The 15,003-nt window shown below is 45.2% G+C and overlaps 1 protein-coding gene across 27 annotated transcripts in view; it reads left to right on the top strand.

Annotated features, from left to right (window-relative positions):
* The window catches only part of DLG1 (discs large MAGUK scaffold protein 1), a 1,011,951-nt gene that overhangs the window by 714,444 nt on the left and 282,504 nt on the right, over positions 1–15,003 (top strand). For all 27 annotated transcript variants that reach the window (XM_063916386.1, XM_063916392.1, XM_063916391.1 and 24 more), the window contains one exon: positions 6,478–6,601. In XM_063916386.1, coding sequence (XP_063772456.1) covers positions 6,478–6,601 — 124 coding nt within the window. The remainder of the gene's footprint in view (positions 1–6,477; positions 6,602–15,003) is intronic.

Genomic DNA, 15,003 nt, shown 5'->3' with positions numbered 1-15,003 from the left:
AGTGGATATACGTCAGGAACCCTGGCAAAGCCCGGGTACGAAGTTTGTGCCTCAAAAGAAGATGCTGGCTCGCTATCCCCTCGCGGCAGAGCTGTCTAAGAATTGGGAAACGCCTCCTCCAGTAGACTCGCATGTGGCTAGGATGGTGGTTTCCTCAGCTCTACCTGTCACTACCGTCACGTCTCTAAAAGAGCCTACGGATAAACGTGTCGAGGGTTGTCTAAAAGCGATATACACCCTCACGGGTGCTGCACAAAGGCCCACTATTGCAGCTACATGGGCGGCAGAGACTATTGAAGATGGGCCTTGGAGTTAGAAGCTGAAATCTCCTCTGACCATGCTAGACAATGCTGGTCATATATTGGTACCATAAGCAGGCCCGCACTTCCAAACCTGGTAAGCCGAAGCCCAAAAGAGCCTGGGCTGCCCGTCAGCCAGCAGCCAAGACCGATAAGCCTGCCGCATGACGGGGCGGGCCTCCCCCTGGCTTTCCCTTAAGGTGGTGTTCTTGCTGGCTATTGCCTCTGCTAGAAGAGTGTTGGATTTGGGTGCCTTGTCTTGTAGTTCCCCAAATCTGATTTTTCACCGTGACCGGGCGGTTCTTAGGACTTGTCCCGGATATTTACCTTTGGTGGTTTCTTCGTTCCACCTTAATCAGGAGATTGTGGTTCCAGCTTTTCTCTCTCCTGATTTGTCTCCCAAAAAGCGGTCTTTGGATGTGGTACGGGCTCTCCGTATCTATGTGAAGAGAACTGCTTCTATTCGAAAGTCTCATTCTCTCTTTGTTTTGTTTGTATTTCACAAACGTGGCTGGCCTGCTCACAAGCAGACCCTGGTCAGGTGGATTAGAATGGTGATTGCGCGTGCTTATGTGAAGGCTGGTCTGTCAGCTCCTGTTCATATTACGGCCCATTCTACTCTGTCTGTTGGACTTTGTTGGGCGGCCCAACGTGGTGCGACCCTTGATCAATTGTGCAAGGCGGCTACGTGGTCCTCCGGGAACACGTTCATAAGGTTCTATGCCTTCGATACTGCCGCTTCCCAGGATGCTTCCTTTGGACCCCGGGTTCTTGTGCCCGCTACAGTGCGTCCCCTCCCATAAGGAACTGCTTTAGGACATCCCCATTGTCCAGACTTGTGGAGCCCAGTGTACCCCGCAGCAGAAAACGAGTTTTATGGTAAGAACTTACTCTTGTTAAAACTCTTTCTGCGAGGTACATTGGGCTCCACAAGGCGCCCACCCTGACGCACTTAGCTTCTTTGGGTTGATATGGCATTAGCCGCTGACACTTCTCTTGTCGTGAGAGTGTGGTGTATGTGGCTACTAACCGTTGTCGTCTCTTTTCCTGCTACTGCATTGGGCTGGTTAAGTAAACTGAGCTCCTGTGCTGGGAGGCGGGGTGATATAGGAGGCGGCGCTGTGCATTCTGGGAACAGTCAAAGCTTTGAGCCTGTTGGTGCCTCGGATCAAGATCCTACTCTACACCCCATTGTCCAGACTTGTGGAGCCCAGTGTACCTCGCAGAAAGAGTTTTAACAAGGGTAAGTTCTTACCATAAAACTCGTTTTTGACAATAGCAAGAAGAAAATGGTCTTGCAATTTACAGTATCTGCATAACTGATTTATTATCCTATTCTGCAAAAGTAAGCAATTTACTCTCTGCCAAGCCCCGGAGCTGCCGCTCAGATCCAAGAAGGTATCAGTTGCCCAGGATGCCTGACTATCTTCATATCGCACAAAATGATCTCAGTTTGGTCATAAAGAAAAATAAGTTTGGGCAGAAATACTGTTCTTTTCAATTTCAGAATTTCACTTATGAAGAGGCGGCTCAAAGCATAAATATCATTGCTCAAAGTACAATTATGCACAGTACTAAACCCATGGCGTATTATCATTATATACACTATATGGACAAAAGTATTCGGACACCTGACCATAAAACCAACAGGGACTGTAATGACATTGTATTCAAATACTAATCCTTTAATATGGAGTTGGCACCCCTTTTGCAGCTATAACAGCTTCCACTCTTCTTGGCAGGCTTTCAGCAATATTTTAGTATGTTTCTGTGATAATGTGTGCCCATTCGTTCTGAAGAGCATTTATGAGGTCAGGAAGTGATGTTGGGCGGGTAGACCTGCCTCACAATTTCCATTACAGTACATCCCAAAGGTGCTCAGTGGGGTTGAGGTCTGGGCTCTATGCGGGCCAGTAAAGTTCTTCGCACCTAATTCCATAAACCATGTCTTTTATAGTCCTTGCTTTGTGCACTGGGGCACAGTCATGTTGGAATAGAAAAGGGCGTTCCCCAAACTATTTTCGCAACGTTGGAAGCATAGCAGTCCAAAATGTCTTGGTATGCTGAAGCATTAAGATTGTCCTTCACTGGAGATAAGGGGCCTAGGCCAAACCCTGAAAAAAAAAAAGAAATCCCATACCATTATCCCTCCTTCACCAAGTATCACAGTTGGTATAATGCAGTCAGACAAGTAAAGTTCTCCGGGCAGCCTCCAAACCCAGACTCGCCCATCTGACTGCCAAAAAGAGAAGTATGATTCGTCACTCTACAAAACATGTTTCCACTGCTCCACAGTCCAGTGTTGGTTTGCTTTAAACCACTCCATCTGACACTTGGCATTAATGTGAGGCTTGCCTGCAGCTCCTTGGCCATGGAAACCCATTCCATTAGGCTCCCGCTGCACAGTTTTTTGTGCTTTTATTAGTGCCAGTGAAAGTTTGGAACTCTTCAGCTATGGAATCAGCAGAGCATTGGCGACATCTACGCACCATGCGACTTAACAGTCATTTACCCCGCTCTGTGATTTTACGCGGTCTTCCGCTTCGTGGAGTTGCTGCTGTTCCTAAACACTTCCACTTTCTAATAATATCACTTACAGTTGACCAGTGGTGGATACAGGGCGGTGCATTCAGGCCGCGTCCCTCCCTGTCATTGAGGCAGTTTTTTGGGGGGGTTTTTTAATCAAAGAGATGCAGCCACAGCTCTGCTGCAATCTCGGCCTGACACAGCCGGCGGGCAGTAGGACGGTAGTCCCAGGAGACCTGATGGCTTCTTGCTGCTACCATACTGCTAATGTAGGAGGCTAGGTGCAGCAGGGTGCTGTTGTGTGCGTGCATCCACTCTCTGAGCCGCAGTAGTCCCTGGAGGCCCGGAGGCTGTCTGCTGCCACCATACAGCGGGGTGCTGTTGTGTGCACGAAATTTCTTGAACCCTCTTACTTCAAATGTCGCATCCTATCACAGTACCACGCTTGAAGTCACTGAGCTCTTCAGAACGACCCATTTTGTCTCAAAAAAAAAAGTTTGAAAATTGAGGCTGCATGGCTAGGTGCTTGATTTTATACACCTTTGGCAATGGGTCTGATTAAAACACCTGAATTCAATAAATAACGTGTGGCAAAATATTTTTGTCCACATAGGGAGATATCCAATTATCCCCCGTAAAACATTGAGTCCGAAAAACGGCCGTTTTTCTGAACTTTTTTCCAGATGGATAGCCTGTAAAAAAAAAAAAAAATAACCTTTCTCCCGAAAACACACAGGTTCAGTGAAACCTGTGTGTTTTCGTGTGCAACAGCCCCGTTTTCTGATGAAAACTGTGCTGTTTCTGGGAATTCTCCTTCGCCTGCCAGAGGCTGGTGAAACAAAATCCCCGGAAAGCCTTCTGGGGACAATGGTGGCCTCTTACGAGGCGATTCTGTATTGAAGGTTTCACGCGAAGCCCTTCCAATTAGATCTGTTGGATAAATGGTCCGGATCGCATCTTCACATGCACCAGATGATTCGGCTGTCGCCAAAAGCCAGGATATCACTCCTGTGGTGGCTACAAACTTCTCACCTCGTCGGGGATTCGGAATTCAGAATTGGGTTCTACTAACCACAGACGCAAGTCTCAAAGGTTGATGCGCGGCCACCCCAGGGATACAGTTTCAGGGAAGATGGTCAAATCTGGAGGTCGTCCTTCCGATAAACATCCTGGAACTCAGAGCTATCTACAGTGCACTTCTGCAGGCCTCATATCTTCAATTTGGCCATTCAGGTCCAGTCGGACAATGTGACAGCGGTGACGTATATAAACTGACAGGGCTGAACGAAAAGCAGAGCAGCAATGTTAGAGGTGTCAAGAATTCTCCTCTGGGCGGAAAAAAACGCTGTGGGTTGTCGGCGGTCTTCATTCCGGGAGTGGACAACTGGGAAGCAGACTTCCTCAGCAGACACGACCTGCACTTGCTGGAGTGGGTCCTTCACCCGGAGGTGTTCCAGTGGCTGACGCGTCGGTGGGGTTACCCACAGATCAACATGAAGCTCAAGCGATATTATTCCGGGTCGAGAGACCCTCAGGCAGTGGTGGAGTACGCCCTGACAATTCCGTGGGTTTACCAGCTGCTGTACGTGTTTCCTCCACTTCCTCTGATCCAAAGAATTCTAAAAAGAATAAAAAGGGAAAAGGTTCAAGCAATCCTCATTGCTACGGATTGGCCACGAAGGGCTTGTTATGCGGATCTTCTCGAGATACTGATCGAAGATCCGTTGCCTCTGCCTCTTCAAGAGGATCTTCTGCGACAGGGCCCGTTCGTCTATCAAGACTTACCGTGGCTACGTTTAACTGCATGGAAGTTGGAACGGCTGATCCTAGCCAAAAGAGGGATTCCTGACAAGGCAATCCCGACTATGATCCAAGCCAGAAAGGCGGTAACTTCTAAACGTTACCATCGTATCTTCAAGAAATATGTCTCTTGGTGTGAAAGCGGACAATCTTCTGCTGTGGAATTTCATCTGGGACGTTTCCTGCTGTTTCGGGAGTGGATGTGGGCCTACGCCTAGGCTCCATAAAAGTCCAGATTTGGGCCCTGCCTGTTTTCTTTCAGAAACAATTGCCTTCTCTCCCAGAGGTCCAGACGTTCTTGAAAGGTGTTCTGCACATCCAACCTCCTTTTGTGACCCCCAGGGCAAACTGGAATCTCAATTTGGTTTTGCAAAATTTGCTCTCATCAGAAAAGAGGACTTTAGACCACTGAGCAACAGACCAGTTCTTTTTTTTCTTTAGCTCAGGTAAGATGCTTCTGACATTGTTTGTTCAGGAGTGGCTTGACGAGGAACACGACATTTGAAGCCCCTGTCCAGGATCCGTCTGTGTGTGGTGGCTCTTGATGCACTAACTCCAGCCTCAGTCCACTCCTTGTGAAGCTCCCTCATACTCGCCTGACCTGAACCGGCATTGCCAAGAGAAAGATGAGACATGAGGCCGAACAATGCAGAAGAGCTAAAGGTCGCAATTGAAGCATTCTGGTCTTCCATAACACCTCCGCAGTGCCACAGGCTGATAGAATCCATGCCATGCCGCATTGAGGCAGTAATTCATGCAAAAGGGGCCCAAACCAAGTACTGAGTACATACGCATGATTATACTTTTCAGAGGGCCGACATTTCTATATTTAAAATCCTTTTTTTATTGATTTTATGTAATAATCTTATTTTCTGAGATTTTGGATTTTCGGGTTTTCTTAAACTGTAAGCCACAATCATCAAAATTATAACAAATAAAGGCTTGAAATATCTCACTTTGCATGTAATGAGTCTATATAATATATTAGTTTCACCTTTTAAGTTGAATTACTGAAATAAATGAACTTTTGCACGATATTATAATTTTCTGCGTTTCACCTGTATAATTATCACAGAGACTTATTTTAAAATTTAAGTTTAATAATTTTTAGAACACTTTTCTCCCATAGGGCTCAGTCGCATTACAGGCATCAGAAACATAGTACATTGTGCAAAGATTTGTTATTATAGAAAGCCATACAATTATAAAAAAAAAAAAAAGAAATCTAGAGCGCACAATAAGCATATTGTTGAGTTGGTGCAGTTATGTTTGGTGATAACTTCCATGGGCTATATATTGCACCTACGAAAGTTACCAGCTGAGGTAGCCATTATAGGCAAACTTCATAGAATTATTCATATGAGAATACATTCAATGCTTAAAATATATGCAAAAAAAGCAAACTAAAAACCAAATACAATAGTCTTAGGCATATAATTTCTTATAAACAAAAGGGAAAAAATTAATCTGCATGTTGGTTATGGTATTTATTCCTATGTGGGTGTCATTTTGCCCCCTGAACCCACCCACACTGTTAAGCTAAAAGATTGACATTAGCCTAATCTCCTGCTGCATCTTTCGTGTGATGCCAAAACAGCTCTGACACGCAGAAGCATAGGGGTTTGTTTACAAAGCATTTGGATGTAAATCTCATAATTTCTTATGTGTATGCCCAATATTTAAAAGGGCAACACTTTTATTGCTTGAGGTTGCCAAAGTGCCATTTTAACCCTTGCATTCCATCTTGATCTGTATTGGCATTATCCTTTGTTTTTGTCTCTGAACACTACATGCATGAATGTTTCATGTGTCTTAGGTTGATTTAATAGTTTTCCACAAACTGTTGTTGCAGCGTATTCTCAGCAAGTGGATAATCATATCAGTTCACCTGGATATCTTGGACATCCTCTACCTCCATCCCCTGGCCGATATTCTCCAGTCCCAAAAGGAATGCTTGGAGATGATGATTTAACACGGTAAGGATCATTTAATTAATGATAGAAATGATGGGTTTATATGTCTACTAGTAGTTAACTGGAAATATAATTTTATGTCCCTGTGGACCCCCCCCCCCCCCCCCAATGCCCCCCCCCCCCCCCCCCCCCAAATAAAAAAACAAACACAAAACTTAGTTATCATGGAGGCCTTTGATCCATTTAGGGGTATATTCAATTGAAGTCGAAAGCTGCCGTCTGTCGAAAAGACAGCAGTTTTTGACTTTTCTAGGTCGGAAGGGGTTCCGACCTATTCATTCAATCTAACCCCAAATTATTCGACAAGTCGAGGAACTCGACATGTTGAAAAGCACGTGGATAGGCGGAATAGCTGCCGATCCGCGTGAAAATGGTCGGTTTTGGCCCCCTTTACGACCCTCTCAATTCGACTTTAAAAAAGTTGACGTGAGATGCGTCAGCAGAGACGGGGAGAGCCACGGGCAGACGGGGAGAGCAGCCCGGAGGATGTATCACAGCCACCGCTCACAGCAGCAACCACCCGGCTCCAGCAAGCGAGACCTCGCTTGCTGGAGCCGGGTGGACGCTGCCATGAGCGGCGGCTGTGATGCGGGGACGGGGAAAGGCAGAGATGGGGGAGAGCTGCAGGCAGATGGGGGAGAGCAGCGCTGTAGTGTTGCTCTGCCCGCGGCTCTCCCCCGTCTAAGCTCCCGCATCTCAATTCGACTTTTTTTTTAAGTTGAATTGAGAATGCATTGAATAGCCCAGGTCGGATCCATTCCGACAAATGAATGTTGGAATGGATCAGACTTCAATTGAATATACCTCTTAAAGTCCTTTTCTTTTCAACCATTATAATGGCACCTGTATGCATTCTACTTTTATGTATAGCCATAAGTTGTCTCTCTACTGTTAAATTATGGACAATTTTTTTTTTTTTTTTGTATTAATGCAAGTGCTAAGTCAGTCTCCCCCTTATTGCTGTTTACAAAAATCTTGTCTGTAAGACAGCATGGAGATGATCTTTGCCGCTCATGTAGTCTTCCATGAAGTCTGCTCCTGCCTGTTATATAACATGGGGCATGATATGAATGGAACATATGGATAGAGAATAGCTTATGAATTACAGTGATTTGGTATTCTGTTGAGCTAATGGATGCCATAAAAGCGCTGTAGGCATATAGAATCAGTGGTAGTATTAAATGATATTTATTAGAGAAAATGCACATACATAGAACAAGACTGTACAGTTATCTTCAGTGCTGGTAATTAAAATAATAGACTAAGGCAGTGATTTTCAACCTTTTTTTACTCGCGGCACACCAAACAATATTTTAAAATTGCCAAGGCACACCATCAGTTCCCCACAGAAAAAAACAAAAAACACACATTGGCTGTCACAGTAAAAAAAAAATCCACACATACATTGGCCTACACAGAAAAAACAATCATTGCTCCCCACATAAATCCTATTGCTCCCCACATGAATTATTCACATTGTTCCCCCCATAAATCCATAAATCCTTATTCTCCCCACATAAATCCTATTGTTCCCCACAGGAGAAATAAAATAACAAATATTAGCACCTACCGGTCAGCTGTCCTCCTACCTATCCCTCAGTGGCAGGCGTTGTTCATAGTGGAGTGCTGCGAATACTGAGCAGCGGGCGGTCAGGTGGGTGTGGGTAGGCAAGGAAATATGTGTATGCAGGCGGGTGGGCTGGCTAGGTGGTGAGACACGACGGCCATGCCCTATGACATCACACCGCCGTGTCTTCAAGGTATAGGTCACGGCCAGAGCACGACTGATCCTCTAAGAAGAGCCCGGGCCAACAGTACACTCTGAAAGTGCAGGAAGCTGCTCTGGTTCCGCGGCACACCTTGCAACTGGTCGCGGCACACTAGTGTGCCACGACACACTGGTTGAAAAAGCCTGGACTAAGGGGTCTACGTACTAAGCCTTGAACAAAGATAAAGTGAACGGAGATAAACTACCAGCCAATCAGCTCCTAACTGCCATGTTACAGGCTGGATTTAAAAAATGACATTAGCTGGTTGGCTCGTACATTATCTACATCCACTTTATCCCTGTCCAAGACTTAGTACCCCTAATTCAAAAATACATTAAAATATAGTCATTAGTGATTCTATACATGTTATGGATTCGGTATGAAATCCCGGCTGTCAGGAGACAGACGCCGGAATCCCGTCAGACTGAATACCGACCTCGAGCTCAGTGAGTCTGCTCACCGCGCTTCGGGTGGTGGCATGGACCACCAACCGAGTGGAAACACCAGGCGTTTTCCCTGCTCCGGGATTCCAGCATCGGTAGTTGGACTGCCGGGATCCCGTCGTTTGTGAAATTAATTGCGTCCCATAGATATAACCACTGTTGTAGTCTCCAAGTGCTCCAAGCTTTAGTATGCCTTAAATAGATTAGCCTGCACAATCGCAGTGTCACTCATAGATGTATAAATGGCAGGCTAGTGTAGGAGATAATATTGCTCAATTAGTTGTAATAATATTCAAAACTGAATGTAATTCCTCAGACTAATGCTTGCTATGCCAATCCATATATGACTATGCTAAAAGTTCCACTTATACCTGCAGGGACTCTCTCATGTCCAGTCAGTCTTAACACAGAAAGGGGTACAATATGGTTGTCCATACAGCACAGAAAAAGAAAGAGTGCACCAGTATGAAATGGCTAACTTTACTCGCTTATCCAAGGCACAAGATGGATAGCTACTCCATACAACATTGTTGTTGACCTCACTTTGTAGCAGAGCCGGCAAGAGTATGGGCCTGAGTTTACAGATGGCAGGTCTCAGTGCAAGGCATGCAGTGGAATCCTTCCCAGATCTGTCATCAGTGAGTAGTGAATTTCACTATGCCAGTCAAGCAATTTGCTTCTGGGGGACATTCAGAGTCCTGTAGTATCAGAAGAAGGGACTCCCGTATCCTCAACACATTTTTCCACGATGCAGAAGGCTTTTTCAAATGGCAGAAGTGGTAGCGTGCAGTGTAGCAGGATTATAAAGCACTGCTTTTATCCACCTGTGGCTCTAATTAACAGATTCTAAAGTGGAGGGGAGTGTATCTCAGGCTGTGCCACAGCAGAATTACATTGCAACAAACCTAAGCTGAAACTGTAACAATTACATTCTATTTGATACAATTCTTCAGCATAGTAAATTTAAAAGTTCACTCTAGACATGTCACACAGCCTATATTCGGGTTGGGTATGTGTGACCAGCGGTCAGGAGACCGCCGAACACCATACCGACGCCGGGATCCCAGCTTCGAGATGGCTGGCTGGGGTGGTGAGTGCATCTGTTCCCACTCTATGGGTGTCGTCGACACCTACGTGTGGGAATAGTTCCTGTTAGTGGGCATGCCGACTATCGGGATTGTTAGGGGGCGAGATTTCGGCATCATTATTGTTAGCCGGTCACACAACTACATCCCCTATATCATGGGTGGGCAATTAATTTCTATAGGGGGCCACATGAAAACTCTGAACTGCGTTGGAGGGCCGAACCAATGATGCTGATGTTACTTGCGGTGGTTTATACCAGCACTGTTAGTACGTGATTCTATACTTAATTGTATGTGGTTGTCCTAATAAAGTAGTGGTTTTATGCACTGTGGTGCACACCCCTTCTTTTTAATTGAGTTGCACACAGTTACCCGACGGTGGATACGGGAATAAGGGGAAGACGCCAACCTAATTAAGAAGGTCTTAAGTCCACCAGATCCAGCACTGGGTATTTATAGGAGAAAATTAAGAGACAATCGAACTTGGGACTTGTAGTTCTACAAGAAGTACTACTGCACAATTTAGGGTACACACACACATAATTTATTATTATTTTTTTATGTACAGGGGATATAATGTGTACCTGCCCAGGTTCTCTATATTGGGGGTAGGAGAATGGTCCTCTAGTCAGCAACGTTACATACAGTATGTGCCGGCCCCGGACAGTGATCTTGCTGTGTGCAGTTGTCCCACAGCATGGTGCTGACTGAGCGGCACGCCGCCAGGCAAGGAAGGATGACAGACGTATCAGGAGGCGCCTTGGGAACATGCTGGCGGTGACTGACAGGGGAGGCGGGCAATGGCGAACGATTGTGTCCTGCAGGATGCAATGTGAGTCACTCGTCCTGTGTGCGCTTCAGCCAATAGCATTTCAGTATTGGCTATGGCACACACAGTACTGTGATTCACAGCGCGTCCTGCAGGACCCGAGAATCCATGGTGCAGGGAGCCTGTGGGCCGGACAGGGATTGCCAAAGGGCCGTATGTGGCCCGCGGGCCGTACTTTGCCCAGGTCTGCCCTATATTCAGTATATATTAATATGGATATCTAATGAAAATAGAAACGCACACAAAAAAGGGGAACCCATTACCCCTATATGAAAATAATCCGCATAGTATGGTGCTTTATATTAAAAATGATATACTAAACTGTAAATGAGCATGTGGAAAGATATAAAAAAAAGGTTTATACTGGGTAGAGATAGGAGTTATTTATAAAATAAATAAAAACTGCTATTTGTTGGTATTTTTATCTTGCGTCCTAGAGGATGCTGATGTCCACATTAGTACCATGGGGTATAGACTGGTCCACCAGGAGCCATTGGCACTTTAAGAGATTGAGAGTGTGGGCTGGCTCCTCCCTCTATGCCCTCCTACCAGACTCAATTTAGAAAATGTGCCCAAAGGAGCCGGTCACAGCTCTCTAGTAAAGTTTATTTTAGAGTTTATTATTTTACAGGGAGGCTGCTGGCAACAGCCTCCCTGCTTCGTGGGACTAAGGGGGGAGTAGTGTCTGCCCTGTGGGGTCTGAGCCACTATCTCTGCTGACAGGACACTGAGCTCCTGGGGGGATAGATCGTTCCCCACCACAGGGGATCGCTCACCCCAGCAGCATGCCGCCACCCCCTTATAGAGCTGAAGATCAGTGGCGAGTGAGTCACTGACCCCCTAGCAAGCGGGGGGCTGGTGTAAAGATGGCGGCATCAGGGTAGAAGCGCAGTATTAACTGCGCTCCGGAAGCTCAGCGGTACATAGTGCGGCGCTGTGAGGGGTGCCCTGAGCCAGCACCTACAACCTACACTGGTCACACAGCCTGTCAGGATCCCGGGATCTCAGCCAGCATAAATCCCCAGGCCAGTATAATCCTATGAAGAGCGGGAAGAGCATGCAATTTCAGGGGCGGCGCTTATCCTCAGAGCGGACCCAGCAGCATTCGGCGCCATTTTCCTGCCTGCTCAACGCTGTCGAGGAAGAGCAAGTCCCTCCACAGCAACTCCATCTATCTCTCGCGGAGCCAGGAGGTTGTAGAAGGGGCGGGGGGGGGGGGGGGGGAGGCTGCAAAACGACTGTGTAACCTATAAAGGTGCGCAGTCGGCGCTGATAGGGGGACTCCCTTTATATTAAAAGGGCTGTGTGTGGGTTGGCTCCAATCTCCGTGTCTCTCTTGCCATTCTTGGGGGTGAAACTCTGACTGTCCTCCCGTGTGTGTGTGTGTGTGTGTGTGTGTGTGTGTGTGTGTGTGTGTGTAGTGTCTGTGGTCTCTATTAAGCAATGTCCAGGGACTCTGTCATATGCTGCAGAGGATATGTCCTGTCAGGATGATCCCATTCCATGTAATCAGAATTGCACTGGTTTAGCACAGATTCCAGCAAGGGAGCCTGAGTGGTTATCCTCTATCAGATTTCAAATAGGGTTGCACAAAATGAATCTGCAACTCAGGCTTTACAGAACTCTATGGAAGTCTGGCCCGGTTCTGGTACATCAGGGCTCCCCGCTGTATATTCACATAAACGTGCTCTTACACAGATCATGCAGGATGATACCGATTCTGATACTGCAGACGGTGACGGGGATGTGTTGCAGGGGGCAGCATCTCTTGCAAAAGGGGTGCAGTTGATGATAGAGGCTATTAGGGATGTGTTGAATATTGCTGATACAACACCCGAGCAGGTTGAAGAGGCTTACTTCACTGAGAATAAGAAAGCCTCGCTAACCTTCCCTGCGTGAAAAACGAATTAAATGCTATTTTTGAAAAGGCTTTGGAAAACCCGGATAAAAAATTCCAGATACCTAAAAGGGTTCTGGTAGCGTTTCCTTTCCCGGTAGAGGATAGGGAAAAATGGGAAAACCCGCCTATTGTTGACGCGTCAGTATCCAGACTCTCAAAAAAGGTGGTTTTATTTGTTCGAGGATCTACTGCCTTAAAAGAGCTGGCTGATTGTAAAATTGATAATACGCTCAAATCCATGTACACGGCTTCTGGGGTAATACTGCATCCCACTATTGCCAGTGCTTGGATTGCCAAAGCTATAATAAAGTGGTCAGGCACGTTACTTGAGGACTTGGATACTATGGAGAAATGTGGTGATGAATTGTTTTTACGCAACATTCAGGATTTGGCAGGATTTTTGGTAGAATCCTGGGTTCCATGGCTGCGGGAATTTCTTCCATGTCAGTATCAGCTCGTCGAGGACTTTTGTTGCGCCAGTGGTCTGCTGACGTGGAATCCAGGAGAAGTGTTGAGGCCCTGCCCTACACAGGTCAGGCTCTCTTTGGGGAAGCACCAAAGAAAAGAGAAGAAAGAAGCATTTTTTGGACGCACTCAACCACTGTTCGTTTACTTAAAATGTCTATTCTTTATTAGATATACATTAATATATCAAGGAATTGGTGAAATATAAAAATATAGTGTGAATAAGAAAAACAGAATGTGATAATAAAAACTACTAGTTTCCGACTGGTGATCCCTCAAAGTATAAACTGAATAAAGGCTATATTGCCTGTAACACAGTATCCGTGTTTTTTTTTTTTATATTGTCTCATAAACTACTTTTTTTTAGGTATAACAGGCTAGCAGTATTATTGCTTATCCTTTTGCAACACTTACAAATATGCTCTTGTAAATTGTAGCTATTTTACTGATCTTATAAATTGTAGCTACTTAGTGTTGCTAGCTTTGTTCCAAAGATGTGTCACTGCTAGTCCTTCATGTAGGAGAAATAATACCTCCACTGATTATCTTTGATTGACGCGACACTTGCAGATATACTCTTATGTATTATAGCTACTTAAATATTACTAGCTTTATTTCAATAATGTATTGCCCGGTTATCTGTGATTAACACACCATCCTTTATATATTAATTAAGGGATATCTTTCCCACCATGTCTAGTGTGTTTCCCTTTAAGCTATAAAGCACATCTTTGGAACAAAGCTAGCAACACTAAATAGCTACACTTTATAAGATCAGTAAAATAGCTACAATTTACAAGAGTATATTTGTAAGTGTTGCAAAAGGATAAGCAATAATACTGCTATCCTGTTATACCTAAAAAAAAAAAAAAGTAGTTTATGGGACAATATAAAAAAAAACACGGATACTGTGTTACAGGCAATATAGCCTTTATTCAGTTGATACTTTGAGGGATCACCAGTCGGAAACTAGTAGTTTTTATTATCACATTCTGTTTTTCTTATTCACACTATATTTTAATATTTCACCAATTCCTTTATATTTTAATGTATATCTAATAAAGAATAGACATTTTAAGTAAACGAACAGTGGTTGAGTGCATCCAAAAAAATGCTTCTTTCTTCTCTTTTCTTTGGTAATTTCATGTGGGTCTAGGACTCAAAAGCATTTGGAGGGCACCTGCGTACAGAGTCATATAGGGTTGAAAAAACCCAAGATTTTTTTCAGTAAGCAGAAGTTACCACAATACATCTAAACTGTATACCACAAAAAAATGTATTAAGAAAACTGGTGCGGGATTATATAAACTTTATGTACATTCATCTCTTTGGGGAAGCGTTAGATGCATGGATCTCCATGGCTACGGCTGGTAAGTCACCCTTTTTTCCCACAGCTACACCTGCTCCGAAGAAACCCTTTTCTTAAGTTACATCAAAGCCCTTTCGGTCTTCCAAGCCCAGAAAGGCCATACCGTCCAACACCTTCTTTCGGGAAGGTCGGCCCAAGTCCAAGAAACCTGCGGCTCCAAGTTCCCAGGAACAGAAACCTGCTTCAGGTACATCAAAGTCATCCGCATGACGGTGGACTGCACACCCTGGAGACAGTCATGTCTGGGTGTCCTCCGTCCTGGACCCCTGGGTGCAAGATATCGTGTCCCAGGGGTACAGGCTGGAATTTTAAAATCTCCCTCCTCACCGATTTTTCAGATCAGGCTTGTCCAGAAGTTGGTGGAGGCACAGGTCATTGTGACAGTACCACCTCATATGCAAAACAAAGGTTACTATTCAAACCTTTTCATGGTACCGAAACCGGATAGTTCGGTCAGGCCCATTCTGAACTTAAAATCACTAAACCCCTTTCTGAGGGAGTTGAAGTTCAAAATGGAGTCTCTAAGGGCGGTGATATCAGGTCTG

This window comes from Pseudophryne corroboree, chromosome 4, assembly GCF_028390025.1.
Source record: "Pseudophryne corroboree isolate aPseCor3 chromosome 4, aPseCor3.hap2, whole genome shotgun sequence".
Classification (NCBI taxonomy): domain Eukaryota; kingdom Metazoa; phylum Chordata; class Amphibia; order Anura; family Myobatrachidae; genus Pseudophryne; species Pseudophryne corroboree.
Note: the sequence above shows the minus strand (reverse complement) of the source record. Positions and strands in the feature narration are given on the sequence as shown.